This window comes from Perognathus longimembris, chromosome 9, assembly GCF_023159225.1.
Source record: "Perognathus longimembris pacificus isolate PPM17 chromosome 9, ASM2315922v1, whole genome shotgun sequence".
Taxonomy (NCBI): Eukaryota; Metazoa; Chordata; class Mammalia; order Rodentia; family Heteromyidae; genus Perognathus; species Perognathus longimembris.
The window spans coordinates 28,017,045-28,039,534 of NC_063169.1; the positions used below are offsets into that span (position 1 = coordinate 28,017,045).

General features: G+C 41.7%; 1 protein-coding gene across 1 annotated transcript in view; it reads left to right on the forward strand.

Annotated features, from left to right (window-relative positions):
* The window catches only part of Rars2 (arginyl-tRNA synthetase 2, mitochondrial), a 54,654-nt gene that overhangs the window by 15,911 nt on the left and 16,253 nt on the right, over nt 1-22,490 (forward strand). Inside the window, exons 5-8 of the mRNA XM_048353859.1 lie at nt 2,689-2,786; nt 7,053-7,108; nt 9,907-9,990; nt 18,550-18,626. Of these exons, the coding sequence (XP_048209816.1) occupies nt 2,689-2,786; nt 7,053-7,108; nt 9,907-9,990; nt 18,550-18,626 (315 nt within the window). The remainder of the gene's footprint in view (nt 1-2,688; nt 2,787-7,052; nt 7,109-9,906; nt 9,991-18,549; nt 18,627-22,490) is intronic.

The following is a 22,490-nucleotide window of genomic DNA, read 5'->3' on the forward strand; positions in this document are numbered from 1 at the left end:
CTGACTAGCTGGGCCCTAATAAGCTCGTTCTGCTAGCCAGGATAATTGGTGGCCTGGGTTTGCTCACAGGGCCTGCTTCTGTCAGGTTCGCGTAGTAAAGTGGGGCCTGACTTCAAAATGGCTTTAGTCTGGCTCTTCAGTTAGAATTCCCATGCGAATTTGGCGGGTCCCCACATGATGCAGGTGGATATGCCTACTCATGGGGGCCGGGGTAAGGCTGCTCCCTGATGGGAGGGCACAGGTTTAACCTTGAACGTTCCACAACTCAGGTGGTCAAGCAGTTTATACAATCTTACACAGCAAAGGGAACTTCACAGGATCTTGCCTGGATTCTGAGCAGATACTCCCAACCCTGAGGCTTAGGGGCAAGTGGAGATCTTAGTGAAGATGGAGCCAGCCTCTGCCCTCTTTAATCTGAGATGGAGTCAGTCCAACTCCCCTCAACATTCTGTATGAGCCACTTTTAGTCTGAAAGTGTATTTCTTTCCCAATAAACATTCCTATCACTTACTAAAAACAGTACATGCTAAACAAAATTTATTCATTTTAAGTTCACCTATTATACTCCTACTGGGGCTTGAACTCAGGGCTTCATTGCTCACAGCTGATGCTCTACCATTTAGCTTTTTGCTGGTTAATTGTGGAAAAAAGTCTCACAGATTTTTCTGATCAGGTTGGTTTTGAATTTTGATCTTCATATGTCAGCCTCCTGAATAGGATTACTCACATAAGCACCTGGCACCCTGCAAATTTAGCATATAGAATGTTGATTCTGAGATAATTTCAGTGCCTAACAGAAAAGCTAGGGAACTGTCAGTAGAAGGTTTGGAAGTGAATTCTGTAAGAGAACCTTTTATTAAAGTTGCTTCTTTTGTTTATACCATAGAAGTCAGTGAACAAAGAGTAATTTGTTAGAAAATTATAACAAAAATATTTAATTCTGTAGATTATATTCATTACATACAAAGGGAGGAAATGGAAAAGATTTATTGATCTTTTGTTTTATAATAATCTGAATATGAATTTCTTCTCATTAATTTACCCCTTCACTTGGAGTTTTCTTGTCATGTTCTAAATAACATTTATTGGGCCCCTAGTTGTATAACAGGCACTATATTACACAGTGTAAGTGAAGAGAATATTATTTTCCCTTTGTCCTTGTTCAAATACATAATATTTTTAATCGATTTTTGCATTGAGAAATATTGCCCATCTTTAAAGTTATGAGACTTGAAATTAACATATAGAAATCTTGAATCTAGCACTCAAGATGCTTCCTTCTCTTATTCCTGCTTCACTCCCTTTTCTCAGTTGTTTGAAGTCTTGGTACGTAACCCCTGCTAGCCTGGAACTAACTATATTATTGTAGAGCTGACTCCATCTTGATTAGGGAAACATAGTAGGAAATGTTGGGGGGAATAGAGCTGACTCCCTCTTGATTATTAGGTCAACCTGACCCCAAAATTCTGCTTCTGTAAATGGCTTGCTTAACTTTATTTGCTCCACCCACTGTGTCAACTTCCTACATCTGTGCCACCCTTGCTTTGTTGCGTGCTCTACCCCCTGCATCAAGCCCCTACATCTGTGCTACGCTTTTACCTTTATAAACCCCAATTTGAGGACTGCTCAGGGTCATGGTGGCAGCGCCCGAGTCTGCTCTGCGGCCCTGGCCAGTCAGCCCGCTCCTTTAGGGGTGTAGTTTCAGCTCCTGAGTCTATGCTGCGTCCCTGGCTGGTCAGTTCACTTTTTTCTTCCCCAATAAATCCATCTTTTTGCTTGAGACTATCTCTGAGTGGTGGACTCTTGGAGGGACAGGGACTCCCCTCCCTCGAACCCAGTAACATATCTTACCTGGTAACATATATAAGCCCTCATTGACCTCAAGCTCACAATCCTCCCGCATTAGCACTTTAGTGTTCAGCTTCTTAAGTTCTGGTTGTTACATATTGTTTTACTGCCTGTTGCTGTCTTTTCTACTGTTCCATTTGGGGACCATCTTAACCAACTCTCTGACAATAAAATTCTTCACACTCAAAACACACTTAGTACTCAAAATGCACTTAGTGAAACAAAAACCAGTATTAGAATAGATCAAGAGTTCCACAGTAATGTTAAAACCTAACCATTTCAAGAAAGTCATTACCAGGAATAAAAAATATGAATTATTTGAATTACATAAACAGTTCTGTGGTTTGGGTTTTTTTTTGAAAGTTACTTAGCCTTTTCTGTGCTTTTCTTTCCCTGTGTACAAAAAACAGTACTTCCAAGGCTGTTGTGTGAACTAAGTGAGCTAGTATATATAATACTTAGTGCAGTCCTTGGAATACAGTGTACACTCAATAAATATTAGATGCTGATTCTGCCTTTGTGCTTACTCTTTACTGTGGGACTTTGGATGGTTGCTTAATCTGTCAAAGCTACTGTTTCCTCATCTGGAAGTATGTACATCACTGATTATTTCCTGGAGGGATGAACAGGCTTGATAAACGGGGGAGAGGGGAGGGATCAATGTCATCGCATGTTAGGACTGTTCTGCCTAGTATAAGGGAGCTTAGTGCTGGAGGTGATGCTGATGATGACAATGTTTCAGTAAGTTAGAATGAGTCAGTTAACAGCATTTAGTTCTCAGTAACGAAGTAAGAATTACTATTTTTTTTCATATAATTAGATTCTACTTTCATTTTTCAGGCTGTGCTGCAACAAGTAATCAAAGATGGTTCAAAATACGGATTAAAAAGTGAACTTTTCTCTGGCCTTCCCCAGAGGAGGATAGTAGTTGACTTCAGGTGAGCGCCTTACATATTGATGAATCCAATTGATTGGGCATGTCCAGCAGTTTGAAACCAATGATATTGTATTATGTCCTTAAAATCATAGTGAATTGATCACTAAATCAGGAACATGATTTAAAATATAATTTTTTCATCTCAAACTCACTAGTTATTATGTTTCATTCTTTTTAAATTAAGTAAGGAACACTCACTTTAAGAACTGGTTATCTTAGCAAACTTGTTTTTGTTGTTGTTGTTGTTGTTGTTGTTTTGCCAGTCCTGGGGCTTGGACTCAGGGCCTGAGCACTGTCCCTGTCTTCTTTTTGCTCAAGGCTAGCACTCTGCCACTTGAGCCACAGCGCCGCTTCTGGCCATTTTCTGTATATGTGGTGCTGGGGAATTGAACCCAGGGCCTCATGTATACAAGGCAAGCACTCTTGCCACTACGCCATATCCCCAGCCCCAGCAAACTTGTTTTATATGGCATAATAATATGTTTATTATCATACTAAGTATTTTAAAATTAAATAATACTTGAATAAATGTCTGGGTACTTCCATAATCCCATAATTTGCACACATATCCACAGGATCAAGCTTTCAAAATGTAAAACTTCTTAAAAGAGAATATACCAAGACCTTGCAGACAGAACAGAATTTAAGCCCTAATTTACCACTTTTAACTAGCTAGGTTTAAGTTAATTTTATCTGAATATTGAAAAGTGAAATTTTCCATCACTCATCGGACAGAATATCTGTGTTGTTAGATGAGTTATTTTGAGTACCTTGCATGAAAGTACATGGCAGGTAGTGCATGCTCCCAAAGCATCTGCTACCATTAAATCATGAATTACAACTCCTAGAGTGCATAAAGGAGAGATATATCTGCTGATTAGAAATTTGGGATAGTGAGTCACAGTTTTGGTTATTCTCGGAGGCCTTATGAATAAATATTTTCACTTTACAATTTTAAATGTCTGTTGCAGTAAGATATTGTCATACATTACTTATGAACAATATTTCTTTGAGTAAAAGATTTTCAGAACCAAACATAATTAATTTCTAATAATCGATTGTTTTTAATCAAAACAATATTTCTGAATTTCTTAACCTTTTTTCTCCCCCTTTTTCTGGGCAGTGGAGTTTGAATTCTGTTTTGCTGGACAGGTCCCTAAGTTTGCAAGACTAAGCTGTGCCTCCGACTCTAATTATTATACCCATAATCTGATTACCATATAACAAAACCTTGTTGTGTTTATAGTAGATGTTTTTAAAAATAAGAGAGAAAAATAGCTTAAGGTTTTTAAGCAGTTTTTGAGTGAAGTAAGACAGAGTTGAATTAAATTTCTGAGAAGAGACCAGATAGCCTATAGTCCCTATGTGTTTAAGAAAAAATTTGTCAAGTCCTGATTAAATACTTAAAACAACAGCCACTTTAATGCACAGGAAGCTGGCAGGAGATGGTTGCAGGTTGGGTTTAACTCAATTATTCTTTTTTCTTTTTTTTTGCCCATTTCTGTGTTTGGGGACTCAGGGCCTGAGCACTGTCCCTGGCTTCTTTTTGCTGAAAGCTAGCACTGTAGCTCTTAAGCCACAGTACCACTTCTGGCTTTTTTTTATATATGTAGTGCTGGGGAATCGAACTCAGGGCTTCATGTATACACGGCCATCACTCTACCACTAGGCCAAATTCCCAGCCCAACTCAATGATTCATATTTGCCTGTTTTCTCTTATGTAACTGTCTTCATCTGAAGGCTTTACTGAGTTAGAAATCTGAATGTAAAGCAGCCTCTTGACTTATCTGGCCAAGCATCTTTCCCTGTCCACATTGTCCAATGCAATGGAACCAGACCTCTTTACAAAGGTGCACAGAGCTCTGGGATAGTGTGAAAGCATCCAGCCTTAAAAGCAGAGCAGAGTCCTGGAGCCTGCAATCAGTGCCTGGTCCTGCCGAGATTCAGAGAGCCCTGCACAACTGATCTACATCTCGTCCAGCAAGATGAGCACTGGAACCCCACCCTTGCTCCAGCGTCTCGCCATGCAGAGTCTGCTGAGCCACCCGACCCAGGCCATATCTGCCCCGGACACTGCCTGTGCTGCTGTTCCTCTCTTTGTGGAAGCCTACACTGGGGGCCACAGAGAGGTGCTAAAGGCCATGGTGCAGGCCTGGCCCTTCCCCTGCTCCCCCTGAGAGACCTGGCACAGTCACCAGACCTGGAAACCTTCAAGGCTGCCCTGGATAGGCTTGATCTGCTACTTGCCAGGAAGGAGCGCCCCAGTTGTTCAAAACTGCAATTTCTCAATCTTCAGAATGAGCACCCAAACATCTGGGCATGGGACTACTCCTCCATGGCCCAAATCTCTTATGCAGACATTCTGACTGACAAGCCAACATCAAGTCACTGTTCAAGGACTACAAAAGAACAGTCATTGATGATAATCCTGGACCTGATCATCAAAGATGGCACCCAGGAGGGTCGGGAAGCCTACCTGCTCCAGTGAGCCAGGGAGAGGAAAGAACAAGTCCAGCTGTGCTCAAGGAAGCTGCAGATTCTTTCTGGCTCTATCTCTGAAATTCAGAAGCCGCTGCTTGTGGTGAAGCTGGACTTCATCCAGCAACTGGTGGTGAACATTGAGAAATCATGAAAACATTTGCACCTTACCTGGGCTAGATGAAGAACCTTCATATCCTCAACTTCTCCAAGATGGGTGCTGACTATTACCATTCCGGTCCCATGAAATTCTGACATTATGGCCAACTGGAGGGCATTTGGAACATGTCCAGGAGCTTCATGTGCAGGATGTCATCTTATTTGATGGAAACCTGCTCATCATCCTCAGGAGTCTAAAGCCACTGAAGACTTTTTCTCTGAGTTCATGTGCAATGACAGAAACTGTCATTGCAGGCTTCTATCCCAGTGTCCCTGCACCAGGCAGCTCCAGCACCTGCGGCTGAAGAGTTTGCGCATGGACCACTTCAGTCCTGAGACGCTGCAATCCCTGCTGCTGCGAGTGGCTGCCACTCTGGAAACCCTGGCACTAGAGGACTGTGCCATCACTGATGCCCACCTCTTGGCCATCCTACTCGCTATGAAGGAGTGCTACCAGCTCAGCTTCTTCAATTCCTGGGCAAACGGCATCTCCATGGCTGTCCTGAAGTATCTCATGAGCCACATGGGTGGGCTGAGCCATTTGAGACAAGGGCTCTATCCTGCCCTTCTGGAAAGCTACCATCCTCAAGCCCGGGGACTAAGGAACATTGATCCTGAGAGATTTGCCCAAGTTTCGGCTGGTTTGACCCATACATTGAGACACATGAGAGACATATGGACCCACAAAGTACACAGTCTGTAACAAATTCTTTCGTCACCACAAAAAATGCCAATTCTATAGCTTGGCATCCAATGGTTCCTGGGTGGTGACAGAGGAGGATTTTCAGGACCTTCCTGCTTTGTGTGTGTAATCAAGCACCTCTCTCCTGGAATCTCTTCTCAGCATCAGAAATAAAATCCGGGACAGAAGTGCATCCTCCAGGGACCTGAACTCCGAAGTTCAGTGCAGCTGCAAGAGATAGCATGTTTGGTCTTTAGCTTTTCAGTTCAGTCCTAGCTCTGGAGCCCCAGGAGTTTCTGTGTGCTTGTGGGGTACATGTGTCCCGTGCAAACCCCATCAGGAATCTGGAGTGAATTCAGCCTGGAAAGAATTCGGACACAATTTTCTTTTTCTGAATGGTTGTAAGCAAATTTCTAAGTTGTGGGACAATCACTTACTATCTATAATTTACTGTATCAATCAATCAAAAACTAAAAATAATGTTAAAGCCTGGGGAAAAAAAAGCAGGTCACATTCTGCTCAACAAAGTAAGTAGCAAAGTCTCTCCAGGTTCAAGGATAGACTACTTTTTTTTTTCCTCTTGTATTACTGGGGCTTTAACTCAGAACTTTGCACTTAGACAACATTCTGTCACTTGAGCCATACTTTACACTTTCTGTTTGTTGTTTATATGAGATTGAGTCCTATCCTTTTTGTCCCCACTGGTCTCTGACGGTGATCCTCTTGTCTCTGCTTCTATGTATGGTACTCATCATACATCACAAGATCAATTTTGCTAAGATAATTCTTTCTTAATTCTAATTTATCTTTAAATTTTAATCTTTAACTTGTTTTTGCCCTAAATTACCAAAAGCCCCAGTCCCTCAACCTGTGAGGCTTGACCCCAGTCCATTCATATAACACTTTGTTTTAGAACTTTTAAAAAAACAATTATAAATTTTTTTGCAGCTCACCTAATGTTGCCAAAAAATTTCATGTTGGACATTTGCGTTCCACCATCATAGGTAAGTGTTTTTATAAGCATGCCTTTGAGGAAATATGTGGTAGTGCAGTCTAACCATTTAATGTTTAAAGAACAGAAAAAAAACCCAAAAAGTTTGGATTGATATGAACCTAATATTAATTAAATATTGCATGAAATGATAAAATTGGTTTAGAAATTAAAACAATACATTTCAAATATGTTATGATTTTTAATTCTCTGAAAACACTTGAAGAACTGAAAGACAAAAAAAAAAGTTAAATGGTAGTAACCGTCTAGGTTTTTTTGTTCATACAATGTACTTTGTTTTACAAAAGAAAATTTCATCGAAAACTTTTTCAAAACTGGAAATTAAGACTATTCTAATTAGATATTATAGTACTTTGTAATTTCAATGCTTCTGTTTATAAATGCTTCAGTGCATAGTACTTCAGTGTATAATATACTTTCGATTTCCATTTGTTTCAAACTTTTTTTTTTTTTGGCCAGTCCTAGGGCTTGGACTCAGGGCCTGAGCACTGTCCCTGGCTTCTTTTTGCTCAAGGCTAGCACTCTGCCACTTGAGCCACAGCGCCACTTCTGGCCATTTTCTGTATATGTGGTGCTGGGGAATTGAACCCAGGGCCTCATGTATATGAGGCAGGCACTCTTGCCACTAGGCCATATCCCCAGCCCCTTGTTTCAAACTTTTAAAATTCAAGTTATAATTGTAATTAGAATTGGAAGAGACTTTGGAGTTTGTCTCCTCTAATCTGGCTTTCAATGTAAGTAAAAATTTGTGTATTGCATGCTGAAGAGAAAGTCATTTAACCCACAGTTGAGTATATTTAAAAACTGGACAAATTAGTACTCCTGTCATAGATTATTGAAATAGTTGTCATTGTCAGAGTTCATGAGTATTACCTTATGAGAGGAAGTGATAAGACTTAAAGAAAAACAGTGTAAGAAATACATAGCAAAAATTAGCTGGTAATATGACTTAGTAGTACAGTGCTTGCCTAGTATCCATGAAGCCCTGCGTTCGATTCCTCAGCACCGTATATATAGAATAAGCCAGAAGTGAAGCTGTGGCTTAAGTGGTATAATGCTAGCCTTGAGCAAAAAGAAGGCAAGGACAGTGCTCAGGCCCTGAGCTCAGGTCCAGGACTGTCAAAAAAAAAAAAACAAAAAACTGAACAAGAACAAAAGGTCTGAGTTCAAGTCCAGTACTGGCTAAAAAAAAAAACAAGAAAGAAGAAATACATAGCAAAAATTATACAAGGAATGTGTAAGGGGGTGGGTATGGCATAATAAAGTGATTTTTACATTTGTTAAGGAAAATATTGGGCAAACAAGAGTGTTTATTGAGAACTTAACTTTGCTAACCAGCCCTGGTTAACTCTGGCTTATGAATGAAGAAATTCAAAGATAGTAGTTAACTTTTCTAAGATCACATGGGTAGGAGGTACTGTAGCCAGGACTTGAAATTAATCTTATTCTAGAAGAAAAGGTTCCAGCATTTAATTGGATCTGTGAGGAAATAAGCTGCTGAGAAAAAGTTATACAAGATGAGCAGCATCTGAAGAAGTGGTTACTTGCTAGAACTGTATGGACTAGAAATAGGGCAGATGGCAAAGAAAGTAGCTATAGTAAGTCCACCTATGTGTTAGTGATATTTATTTGAAGAAAACTAAAGCCATTTGTATTTAAAGCAAGAAAAGGGGCCGGGAATATGGCCTGGGGGTAGAGTGCTTGCCTTGCATATGTGAATCCCTGGGTTCGGTTCCTCAGTACTACATATATAGAAAAAGCCAGAAGTGGCACTGTGGCTCAAGTGGTAGAATTCTAGCCTTGAGCAAAAAGAAGCCAGGGACAGTGCTCAGGCCTTCAGTCTAAGCCCCAGGACTGGCAAAAATAAATAAAATAAAAATAAAGCAGGAAAGATGATATCCCAACAGAGGAGGTTTGAGTTAAGCTAGTGTTAAAAAAAAAAAAAAACAACAAAAACTTAAAACTGAACACTAGAACTCTGTTGTGAAGGGAGCTTCTGGCTTTTCTGTCATTCTCCTCAGGCCAGGCCCAACCTACAACACCCACAATCTGGAAACTGCCACTATTCATGTCGTGTCTTCTGGACGTAAGAGGCCTGAAATGAGTAGGACCTGTTTTAGTAGTACCAACAAGACAGACAGACCAAACAAAAACTCTCAAAGTCCTATACCTGTGATTGTCAGGAAAAACAGAAGTAACTCCCCTTCCAAATCTTACCAAAAGAAAAAAATAATATCTGATTGCTCAAACCTGAAGAACTTCTGGAACCCTAATTACAAGATTTCTACTTTTGCTAGAAAGGGATGATTAATGTCAGATCTGTATCAATACAACAGCAAGGTGATAGCCTTGGGCCTATGTGCTGTTTAGAGCAACCATGGGAAAGAAAGGCATTAGTGATTGAGAGGAGATTGTGTAAGCTATTTAGAAATATGGAATAGTGTGGCTCAGTTTCAGTATAGTCAAATCATTACCTTTTTTGTTACTTATTAAGATTCTGTTATTATTTTCTATCCTTGGAATTGATTAGGAATACTAATTATCCTTATGTGTTCCCAACTCCATTAAGTAACAGTGAAAGTTTGGTTCTTGTGAAAATTGTGAGGTTTTTTGGAATAACTTCCTCCTTTCTATGAGAAGATGAAATCACAATAATAAGTTTTTAGTAAAAGATTAAATGGGTAAATTTTAAGAAAATAATTTTCTGTGTTAAGCCTTAATACCACAGAAGCATGTGGGTTTTACATAAGCCAAAGTAACAAAATTAATCTATTTTTTATTGACTACTAGGAAATTTTATAGCAAATCTTAAGGAAGCTCTAGGACATCAAGTAACAAGAATAAATTACCTTGGAGACTGGGGCATGCAGTTTGGTAAGTATGCTTGAGACATTTTTGCTTTTCATTTCATTGCAAGTATAATTTTGTTTTAATATGATATAACATGGTCATCTGAAAAAATATGTACAAAATAGTGTACCCTGCCTGTTTTTCTTGTGGTTTGTTGTTGAAGATCAAACTGGAACCTCGCATAAAGACAGCACACTCTCTACTAGTGAGCTCCAGCTCCTGCCCATAATCCTGTTTTATTTAAAGGTCTCGTATACAGAACAAGGCCTGACAAATATGTTTTTGTGGTTTTAAGTAGCATACACTTATTGCTTAAATTTAGAAGCAAGAATACAGAGGAGAGGTTAAATCTTCTCAGCCACAGCCCTGCCATGTTTAAATCTAGGGAGGTCCAGTCTCCCTGGGCAGTCCTACATGATAGGAGATCTGTTACTGAAACATGGACAGTGGCCCAGAGAAAAAGAAAAAATGATACTTTGGCTTCCCCTTGAACTATGCAGTAGTAGTGGGTAGGGATTGCAGGCAAAGAATGAGGCCCAAGCATTACACTTTTGAGTAGCACAGATTAGTTCAAATATCTGTTTCCTCAACATCTTACTTAGCTCATGTAAACCAGTCATGCAGATGTAGGAGAGCAGAAAAGTTAAGGTAGTGAAAAGCTGGTAGCTTGTGCGTACTGAGGCTTGAACTCAGGGCTTGCTGGGCTAACTTCCAACCACACTCCTCAGATCTCATCATCCTGAGTAATAAGGATTATAGAGATGAGCCCCTAGCACCAGGCCTAACTGTTGCAACCTGCTGCGACCAGGAGCAACACAATAACAGACCGGACCTGAAACTGAGGTTTCGGGTACCAGGGGACCTGTAGCCTTCCTCCAGCTTCAGATCTCAAGTTTCCATTAACCAAGGTTTTTATTAGTTTGGGGTAGAGTTAGCCCACACCTAGGATAGAAGTCTGAGTTCCTGTTAAGTGGAAACTGATTGCCCTTTTCTGAAAACTCAGTGTTCTGAGTGTTCTAGGAGGCTTCGTTCCATCCTCCCAATCCTTTCAGGGTCTCACAGCTTGGATTTTCGGTTCTCACACCTAACACCAACTTTTTATGGTTTGAAGATTCATTCCTTAGTGCCAATCTATAAAGCATTCTCTGACACCAGACACATGTTGCCCAGCTTCTCATATCACCTCTCCTTGAGGAAGCTTTTATCTATAGTCTTCTGTTTCTGAGCTTCTCTCCCCTGCTAGGTGATGTGTTCCTTCTAGGTATGAACTTTATAAGTACTTTTTGTCTTCACAATGCCTTGCATATAAGAGTGAGAGATTCTGGCCTAGGGATTAGGATTTTCTTATCCTAAAGGGATCTAGATAATACTTTAGTGTGCACAAAAGTTTGTAATACACATTGCCAGCTCTGAAGTTCTCTGATCTTTGATGTTCTTCAGCAAGTGTGGTGAAATGAGGTCCCAAAGGAAAGGTCAGTTCATTTGGAGAAGAGATTTAGCATTTCTCTCATGAATATTACCCTTTTAGCTAATAAAAATCTTTTTTAAGACCCCAAACAGAAAGAACTTGAACATGTTACTAGTACCATTACTGTTCACAAAGAAAAGTGAGAAAACATGCCCTGCATGTTGAAAATCCAGTGGCAGTTCTCAGCAGCTGATAGTCAAAGCTCGGGGCACAACAGTCAGACTTAATAGATGGTATCCACTTGGTGTTAGTCTGACTAATTTAGACATTTTACAGGCATTAGCAAATATGCAATGCTGCTATTCACTCAATTTTAACCTCAGGGTTTATGATAGTGGTTTTTTGTCTAAAGAGCTATTTTGGTTAATGATCTGTTAACATTTCCATTATAATCATCATTGTTGAAGAATTGTAATTTTGCCGGTCTTCCTCATGTAGAAGTTGGCAGATGGGCCCTAAGCACAAAACTAGTTTTTGAACGTATATCAGATTGAATGGAATAGCATTTCCTTTTCCCATTTCTGTTTTTTTAGAACACACTGGGCATCTTTCCATATCCTGCTCCCAAGACCCTTAATCAAAATCACATTTGGTTTTGCTTTAAAGCAAACAGAGCTTTAGTTGTCCCTCTATTGCTATCTAAGCTCCCAAGTGTTGTGTGTACCCATGTTCCACTTTGAGTATCCTGAAGGTCTTTAGATCTGAAGCTTGGTAATTGACATACTCACACAAACATTAGTTTTTCAGAATAATAAAGCTGCTTAGTTACAGCTCTTGATCCAGGACATACTTATCCTTTTAAACTGAAATTATGATCATCTTTTAGCAGAATCTGAATATATAATAGTATAGTCTATATTAGGAATTTCCATTCCTAGTTTACAAACTTCACTTAGTATATTTATAATTTTTATTGACTTATCAATTATACAGGGTGGGGATTTCATGTTTACATCTTCTTATGTGATAATGCTATTTTCTAATCAATTCCACCCCCTTATCAGACTCACTGCACCCTTCTCTCTAGGACATAGTATTTCCAGCAGGTATCCTTGTTTCATTTTCATAGTTGTGAAAAGTGTATTTCAGAAGTATTCAGTCTTCTTTATCCTCCCTCCTCAGGCATCCCCCCTTCTGCTAGTCACACCTGCCCAGTCTATTTCTCTTCCCTCTCATCCCCCATCGATTGTCAACTTTCGTTGAGTTTTTCTGTTCTGCTCTTATATATACCTATGATGTGTTACATAGTTATTCATCCTCTTTATTTTCCCTTTTTAAGTTCGACTTGCTCAGTCAGAATGTCCTCTGTTGTATCCATGTTCTTGCATATGACATGATTTCATTTTTTATGACTATATATCATTGTGTGTGCGTGCGTGTATGTATATATATACTATGCACACTACATTTTCTTTACCCATCTGTTCTTGGACACCTCAGTTGATCTAATTGCTTGGTTATTGTGAACAGAGTTGCAATAAACTTGAATATGCAGTTCTTTCTGCTGTATTTACTCTCTTTGGGATATATGTTCAATAGCGGTATGATAGGGTCATAAGGAAGATCTATTTAAGACTTTTGAGGAATCTCCATGTTGTTCTCCAAAGAAGCTACACTACTTTACATTCCTCCTAACAATGAATTAGGGATCCTCCTGCCTCATCTTACCAACATTTGTTGCATTTTGTTTTCTTTGATGGCTACAAATCTAACTAGAATGATAGAACCTCAGTGTGATTTTTTTTTTTTTTTTTTGCCAGTCCTAGGCCATGAACTCAGGGCCTGAGCACTGTCCCTGGCTTCTTTTTTGCTCAAGGCTAGCACTCTGCCACTTGAGCCACAGCGCCAGTTCTGGCCATTTTCTGTATATGTGGTGCTGAGGAATCGAACCCAGGGCCTCATGTATACGAGGCAAGCACTCTTGCCACTAGGCTATATTCCCAGCCCCAGTCAGTGTGATTTTGATTTGCATTTCCTTTATGACTAAGGATGTTGAACACTTTTTCATTAATCTTTGCCATTTGTAATTCTTTTTTTTTTTTTTCAAAAATTGTGTCCCATTTGCTTGTTCATTTTTGATGGGATTTTTTTTTTTTTTTTTTTTTGCTTTTTAATTTCTTTATTTTTTGGCCAAGCCTGGGGCTTGATACAGGGCCTGAGCACTGTCCCTGGCTTCTTTTGCTCAAGGCTAGCACTCTACCTATTGAGCCACAGCGCCACTTCCGGCTTTTTCTGTTTATGTGGTGCTTCATGCATGCTAGGCAAGCACTCTACCACTAATATAAATATTCACAGTTTTAGGAATTTCCAGTCCTAGTTTACAAACCTCACTTAGTACCTTTTAAAGGCACAAATTAATATTATATCTGAACTTATTCAAAGACTGAGAAACTATATAAGTCTAATTAAAAGCATTTTGTCAGCCAGTGCTGTTGACTCATGCCTGTAATCCTAGCTACTCAGGAGGCTGAGATCTGAGGATTGAGGTTCAAAGCCAGCCCAGGCAGAAATGTCCCCATGAGACTCTTACCTAATAAACTACTCAAAAAGCCTGAAGTGGCATTGTGGCTCAAATGGTAGAGCACCAGCTTTGAGCAAAAAGAGGCTCAGGGATGCCGGGCTCGGGTCGCCTCCCCTGGCGTGGGGGGTCAGGCTCTACTCTATTCTAATCACTCCCTTTCTCATAAAGCCCTCCAGGGCACTGGACACACTTGCATTATTCCTTCTGACCCATTCAAAATCTGACAACCGGTAGGGAATGGTTAGCACATCGGGATCTCTCCCATAATGTCTCAGGGAAGTATCCCTGCCCTTAATTATCAAGTCAGCTTGCTGGTCTAGCTGGGAATAAACTCTGGGAGCTCCCCCCACTGAGGCATGCACCCACTGAAGGGGCTCGCCTGACTGGGTAATAGCGGCTGAGGAAAGTTCAGACCCAGGGAGGATCCAAAGGCAAAGTGGGCACTCAGGCTTGTAGTGTGCCAGCTGTGCCATATTTAGGGCCATTTGGATTTTCTGGAAGGCTGTCTGAAGTGATGGAGTTATTGTAATAACATCAGTGGGCGCTTTGCCCTTTAAAGAGTCATGGAGCAGAAGCAGCTCCTCTGTAGGCAGGTGAAGCCAGGGTCTTAGCCAGTTAATCTCCCCCAACAGTCTTTGCATCTCCACCAGAGTATAAGATGACTGGAAGGATAACTGGGGCTTAAGGGGGCACACAGAGTCTAGTTTAAGCTCTGCCCCCCACGATCTTAAAGGGGTATATTTTCTGAACCTTGTCACTGGCTATATGCAGTCCTCCTCTTTGTAGGAGTGTTTGTAGCTTGCTATAGGCAAAGTCTAGCACTTGAACATCTGCTGATTCAATAATGATGTCATCCACATAAACATATAAAATAATATCTGACTGGTTCTGAAGAGTTGAAGAACTTGTGACACATAATGTTGGCAGAAGGCAGGACTATTAACCATGCCCTGAGGTAATACTACCCACTCATACCTCTGATAGTTAACCAAGGGCACAGGGAAAGCAAACTTCTCACAATCCTGGGGGTCAAGGGGAATGGAAAAGAAACGGTCCTTGATGTCAATTATAATGAAATTAAGATCCCGAGGAATAAAGGGATCCTTGGCAGCCCCTGTAAAGGAGTGCCAGCGGGGATTATCCGCTCATTAATCTTTCTTAGGTCCTGTACCATCCTCCATTTACCTGATGCCTTTTGTACAACAAATACAGGGCTCTTGGAAGGGCTCAGCGAGGGTCTAATATGCCCTAGGGACAGTTGTTCTGATACTATTTCCTTTAACTTTTCTAATTTGTTTGAGGGAATAGGCCACTGTTCCACCCAAATTGGGGCGCCCGGGTGCCATCGAATGGCAGGGACAGTAGGAACAGTGGCCCTTAGGATTGGGGGTGAGGCCCTGTAGAAGAATTAGGAGCCTCCTGCCCAGAGGCCTCAGAGGGAAGCGCTTTTTGGCAGCCACTAGGGCCACCTGACAGGTCCTGGCCTGTGATGACCGTGGCCTTAATCTTTCCCAAAATATCCTTTCCCAACAGGTTATCTGGTGAGTTTGTCATTATTAAGGGATACACTACCTACCCCCTTGCCACCGTTCATGTCATCCCAGGGAAGCCAGTCCCTGGTTGTTTCACTCTCAGCTGTGCCTCCCACCCCCGAAGTCTGGGGGCCGGGGATTAGGTCCCACCATGGAGGCACTAGTTCCTTCTTTAATATAGTCTGGTCTGCTCCGGTATCAATTAAGACTCGGAACTTCTTTCCAGCTATGATAATTTCTGTCTTTGGCCTCATCTCCGGGACAATGGGGACTGCCCAGAGGGCCTTGGCCTCAGGCTGTTTACTGGGCCTGTCCCGAGATTGATCACCTCCTTCGGGTGACGGGGCTGGCGGGCGCCCCATTAATCGTTTAAAGGCCTTCCGTTAGCATCAAATCTGGACCTACACTCTCTTCGCCAATGAAATCCCTTTTGGCAGCGGGGGCAAAGTTTTTTGGGTACCTCCTTAGACCTCCAGCTTGGAGACTGTCCCCTCATGGCGCCAGATCTTACAGGGCTAGATCTTACAGGGTTAGAGGGACAGACCCTCTTAGTGTGACCCCAGCCGCTGCATATGTAACAGTGCTCCCTGCCTGCCTCACTGGTGGGGGCAGGGGCAGGCTTCTCAGTAAGCAGAGTGGTCAGCGGCTGTGCCTGGCAGGCTCGCATGCTGATGCCCCAGAAGTGTAAATCCAGCTGTCCACAGATCTCTCCTTTACTCCTGTACAAGCCAATCTGCATTCTGATGTCATCCCTTCCCACACCAGGGTCCTTAGAAATTGATTTACCTGGGACCCATGAAACTGTCGGTGGAGATTGTCCCTCACTCGGCCAACGAAGGCAGCAAGACTCTCATTGGTTTCTTGGGTAGCTTTTATTGCCGGGGACTCTAGGGACCCCTCTCCCAAGCCGCACCATGCGGCCAGTCACACAGCCTGTACCTGCTCCCGGTAGGGGGCAGGGAAGGCAGCCTGTTGGGGGCGGGTGGATCCAAACAGCATGCCAAAGGTTATGGGGATTGGCAGATTGGTGGCCTGATTTCTCTCTGCCTGAGCATAGCACTCATATCTGCAAAGGGAACACCACTCCTCATACATTGTTCTATCAAGCAGTGACCGGGCCAGGCTTCTCCACTCCTGACCGGTAGAAAACCAGTGGGCCACGCCCTCGAGTAGGCTCTCCCCCCAGCGGGTGTTTGGTCCCCCTCCCTCGAGAACTATTCTCCTGAATTCTCTGAAATCTTGTATCTCCTGGGGCCGCCACGAGGCTGAGATGGCTACCAGGTTGAGATTTGCTGAGTCGTCTGATTTCGGTGAATGCGTGCAGCCACTGGGCTGCTGCTGCCCCTCAGCCGGGCTCCTTGAATCTGCATATGTATGGAGCTGAGCCGGGCCTCCGGTGGGGGAGGGGTAGCAGGCCGGCAGCGGTGCGCACCTCTCATCCGCCGCGGGAGCGGCATCTGGATTGGGGTCCCGGGGGTCAAGCTCGCGCTCATCCCTGGGCCTCTCGGAGCGGGGCGTCGGGGCCCCCTCCGGACCAAAATTCCCTCCAGCTGTACTCTCCTGAGTCCAGGGACTCTCCCCTGCGTCCGAGGAGAAGCAAGCCTTGAGGGTCTTAATAGCTTGCAGGGCCACAGGTGGGTTTCCCCCCCCCCCCCTTTTGTCTCCTCTAACTCCCGCTCTAGCCGGTCCCAAGTTTCCCACAGAGTGGGTTGGCTTCAGCGAACCATGGGACCCTATGGGTCAACTCCTCCCAAATTCGTATAGCACAGGGTTCCGAAATACTCATCCCTGCATTTTGGAGGGCGAACTTCAGGATTTTAAGGGGCAAATTACTTCGCCTACTTTGAACTTGTCCCATCCTCTTTGCTGACCTGGATGGGAGGACCGCGCGTCCCGGGGTTTTCACCCCAATTTCCCTGAGGGTCTAACGGGAGCCTCGGACTTCCTCGAGTGGGTTCTGTGCCCCACGTTGGGCGCCAAAAATGCCGGGCTCGGGTCGCCTCCCCTGGCGCGGGGGGGTCAGGCTCTACTCTAATCGCTCCCTTTCTCACCCTCTCCCCTGGTCACCCGACCCACAGGTAAGGCCAGAGTGGAGTGGGGGGGCTCAGGAAAGCCCTCAGGTGCACGTGGCTGTACGAGATCGCTTTACCTCCCTCCTTACCTGTGAAGAAAGCCAGGCGTATGCGGATCTCGGAGACGCTTCAAGAGCAAATCTGATTTAATAAGGGAGTGGCTAGCAGTTGATATAGTAGGGGTGATGAGAAAAGGGGTGATCGATCAGAGAGCTGGCAATAGGCTGACGAGCTTGTCATAGGACCCCCTCATGAGCTAACGTCACTTGCTTAGCACCACCCCAGGGGGAAAGCCCGCAAGAATGGGGGGCACATGGGCTGGCGAGAAAGTTGGGGGGCTGGCTGCAAAGCCAGTTCTTCTGGTTCTGGACCCAGAGAATTGTGGCCTGCTTCCGCATTCCCCCAGGGCTGGGGGAAGGGCAGTGTCTCGGGAGCGCTCTCCATTGCCCTTCCCCCTCAAGGCCAAAGCTGAACCCCAACACAGGGATAGCACCCAAGCCCTAAGTTCAAGCCCAGGACCAGGAAAAAAAAAAAGGATCTAGTATTCTAACAATAAATATACCTTAATGTTTTAACACCCACAATTTTAAAAAGAAAGTGTGAAATAATCTCGCATTAATTTGTTTTTACTAGTTCCTGTTGCCTCACAGAACAGCTTTTAATGTTTGTTTTCTTACTGTCTACTTGGATGATGTTGGGCACTGTTAGTCAGACAGAAAACAGTCCTGGCCCCTGCCTTTGATGGATTCAGTCTCATCAAACTGAATTTGGTTGTAATTTCAGTAGTCTATTAAATTTTCAGTATGAAATACATAATTTAGTATATTCTTGTATTTGATACAGAATATACTTTTAAAGTTTACACCTTTACCGAAGGTGAAAATTTTAAGTTAGCATTATTCTAGATAACATAATTAATAGAGATTGATCTTTATAAGTGTCAACCTATTCCACTATATAATTTTTTTTATGTATGAACTGTCATGATAGGTCTTCTGGGAACTGGCTTCCAACTGTTTGGCTATGAAGAAAAACTCCAGTCCAATCCTTTACAGCATCTCTTTGAGGTGAGTTGGCAAGAAATGATATTAGATAGGTGCTCAACATTTTATTGAGAGTACTGTAACTTGATAACCATTTTTAAACCTAGCTTAAAAAAAAGTGTTCCTTAAAACATAGAACCAAAATTTAATTGATTTTTTTCCAAAACATAATTGAAAATGTTTTTATATTACTACAAAATTCATTTCCAGTGTTTATACAATTGCAATTTTGGTTGACTAGAGGCAGTTATTTTCTCAAGTATAGAGTAAACTGGACACCTGAGAAATTTCTCTGTTTTCTGTCTGTCACAGCTTTCTTCATGGTAAGACTGATTTAGAGTTACAAAACACAATTATATACTTTCTTGCTCTTTTTTCTTTTTCTTGTATGAGGGAAAACAACAGGTGCTTTTGTCTCAATTTGTATGTGTTTTTTTTTTCATTATGTCATTTAACTTATTTTCCAGCTTTTGCCTAGTGTGAACTCCTTTCTATTCTTCTTCATTGAGTTCTCTGTATAGTTTATTTTCCTATCTTCAGCTGTACCTGGAGTTCAGTAATAAAGCACTTCTTATCCAAGTACTCTGTAGTCAGTATCTCAGCTATACATGGGCCTCACAAAGAAGACAGTCACTCGAATGTCCTTCTTGTGTATGAGAAAGAGCTTTGCCAAAATAATCCCTTACTACTTCTACCAAAGCCACAAAGAACATTTTATCATTTCCTTTTTAACTTGATTTTTTTCTTACCTCTAACTTTGCAGTTAAATTTAAAAAAAATTTAAACTTTTAAAGGCCTTTAGAGGTTTATCATTTCTTCCTGTTTATCCCTGCACTGCACTTTAATGCATATATTTTATGCATGTGAACTGAAAGTTTTCTTTTTGATTAAGAGTTTTATTGATGGACAAGAAATTATTAAAAAATAATAACTTCATGGTTATCTAAAAACATGCCCTTAGTGCCTGGAAATTTTTCTGTATTACTTTTTATTTGGTTTGGTTTGGTTTTGCCAGTCCTGAGGCTTGAACTCAGGTCCTAGGCACTGTCCCTGAGCTTCTTTTGCTCCAAGCTAGCACTCAGCCACTTGAGCCACAGTGCCACTTCAGCTTTTCTGTTTATGAGGTACTGAGGAATGGAACCCCAGAGCTTCATGTGTGCTAGGCAAGCACTCTACCACTAAGCTACATTACCACCCATGTATTAGGTTTTTATACTCTGAATAAAGAATATGACATATCCCAGAAGATAAGAAATACCTGCTTACAGACCTAGTACCATTGATGTAGAGTACAGTTTGCCTGGAAAATTATTCCTGTTATTCTTTCTCCTACTCTGACTCAAATAGTAAACTTTTTTATCTGACAAACAGTAAAGCTTTGTTTCTGTAACATTCTACTGAAACCTATTCTCAGCTACACAGAAAACTAGCATATGTTACTTTCTATGCACTTCTATACATTTCCCCTTCCTGAGATTCATGAAAATAGTGGGAGATAGACATCTCTGTTAGAGGTTGGTGGAAACACTAAGGAAGCAACAAGGACAGGGATACTTCTCTGAATAACTGAAGCCAATGTTCTTGAGCCTGAATGAGCCATGGTGAGCCACCACATTTAGCCACATTTACAGACAGAAGGAAGCAAGTGGGACCCACCCACCATGCTGATGGTAGTGGCAGAAACCATTAGAGCTATCAACATGCTCCTTTCCTTTCTGTAGTAAGTATATACAAAAAAAACCTTCAGGTTTTTGAAAGTACATTTTGAAATGAAATCCACCGTCAATTATTATAATCCTCAACTTCTTTGCTTTCAGCAAATATTAATATGCTTGTGTTTCTAAAGGAGTTGAAAGTCATGTGAATAACTGAGTTTATTTATTAGCTGTCAAGTGTCCTTTCATGCCCTCAGTGACAGACATGGCACATGTGGCAGTATATCCTCATTTCAGGTAACTGGACAAGGTGACCACCAAAGAGTTGGTGATAGCAATTCTAAGTTTGGTATTTAGTGGATGGTCAATAATGTTGGCCTGTGCTGATGGACAGTAAAACTTTTAGAACATTCTGCTTTCTATTTATTTAGGTTGGTCGTGGGGCTTGAACTCTGGATTTGGGCACTATCCTTGAACTCTTCAGCTCAAAGCTAGTACTCTACTACTTTGAGCCACAGTGCCACTTCCGGTTTTCTAGTCCTTAACTGGGGATAAGAATCTCACAGATTTTACTACCAGGCTGGCTTTGAACCAAGATCCTCAGATCTCAGCTTCCTGAGTAACTAGGATTACAGATGTGAGCCAATGGCACCGAAATCCTGCTTCAGAAAGCTTTGCTGGAACTTGTGTTTCTTCCTTACTGAATTAGTTAACTATGAGCACTTAGAGAGTAAAGACATATCTTCCTTATTCTTCCTTAGCTCTGTACACCATACTATATAGTAAGGGTTTGAATGAATTTGATTTCATACTTTGCTCTCTTCTCCTGCTATTATTTTTTTAAGTATGTGTCTGTGTTTAGACAGGATCTTGCTTTGTACCCCCAGCTGGCCACAGATGCTCAATGCTCCTGCTTCAGCCTCCCAGGTGTTAGAATTACAGGCCAAAAGTAGAGCACACTTAGCTTTAAGTTGTATAATAAATATACTTTTCATTCAGAGTATGACTAAATATTGTAAGATATACTAATTATTATTTGTTAGAATTATTATACTTTATTTTTTCCAATTTACTAATGAACCAAAGGAAAAGGGACAGGATTCTGATATGGGTTGTGAGGCACTGACCCCCACTGGCATTACCGATGCTTTTCTAGCCTCTTATTCCTGTTGTCATTTTGAACATAGAATTTTCTCAGTACAGTAGTAGTTCAGAAAGTAGTTCAGTCTGGACAATAGATGTCAAGTATCTTTTTTTCTTTTACTGGAGTTCATTTTGATAAATATCTTACATGATCAGATGCTCATAGGCCATGGCACCTTTGTGTTCCTCTCCTAAGAGTATCCTCCTTTGGTCTCACTGTGTGTATATTGTACTTTAGGTCTACCTTCCACATATGAGAGAAAATGTGCTGTCTGTCTTTCTGAGCTTAGCTTACCTCACTTAATCTAATTTGTTCTAGGTCCATGCATTTTTAATACCTTTTAATAATGCTTTTTGGGGAGAGGAGCAGTATTGAGATTTTTAACTCAGGCCTTCTAGCTTCCTAGACAGGTGTTCTTCTACTTGAGTCACAGTGCCACTTCTGGCTTTTTCTATATATGTGGTGCTGAGGAATCAAACCCGGGGCTTCCTGTATACAAGGCAAGCACTCTACCCCTAGGCCATATTCCCAGCCCTAGAAGCCCCTTTCATAGCTTATTTACTAATTTTTGTTGCTTTCATATTACTTTGATAGTTTTCAGGAAGTAATAGGGTAGTAAAACTGTCACTGATGTTTCTACCTGAAAGTGAGTTGTAACATGTAAAGAAAATCTTTCTAGTCTATAACTTCAGTGACAATTGAACCTATAATATTTATGTCTTAGTGTCACTTATGATTAGTATATTTTGGAAACTAGAAGATGATTAGAAGTCCTTCCGAAACCATTTCCCTTACCCATGTCACTGGAGTGGATGATCCACGTGTTCTTAGCAATCCTAACCAGAAGTCCTTTCATACCCTATGCCATTCTCAGTCTTTTTACTGTCTCACAGAATTTGGAGAACAATTTCAAAATCTGTCATAAAGCAGCTATTGAATCTTCTGTTGGCCTTTCTTCCCCAGGTGGAGCTACCCTGTTCTCTTCCGTCTTTCTCAGAAGTTGCAGGAATAATTTGGCAGTATGAGAAACCAGAAATGCCAGCTTTGTCTAAACCAGGCATTCTTAACCTAAGGGACTATGAACTTGGC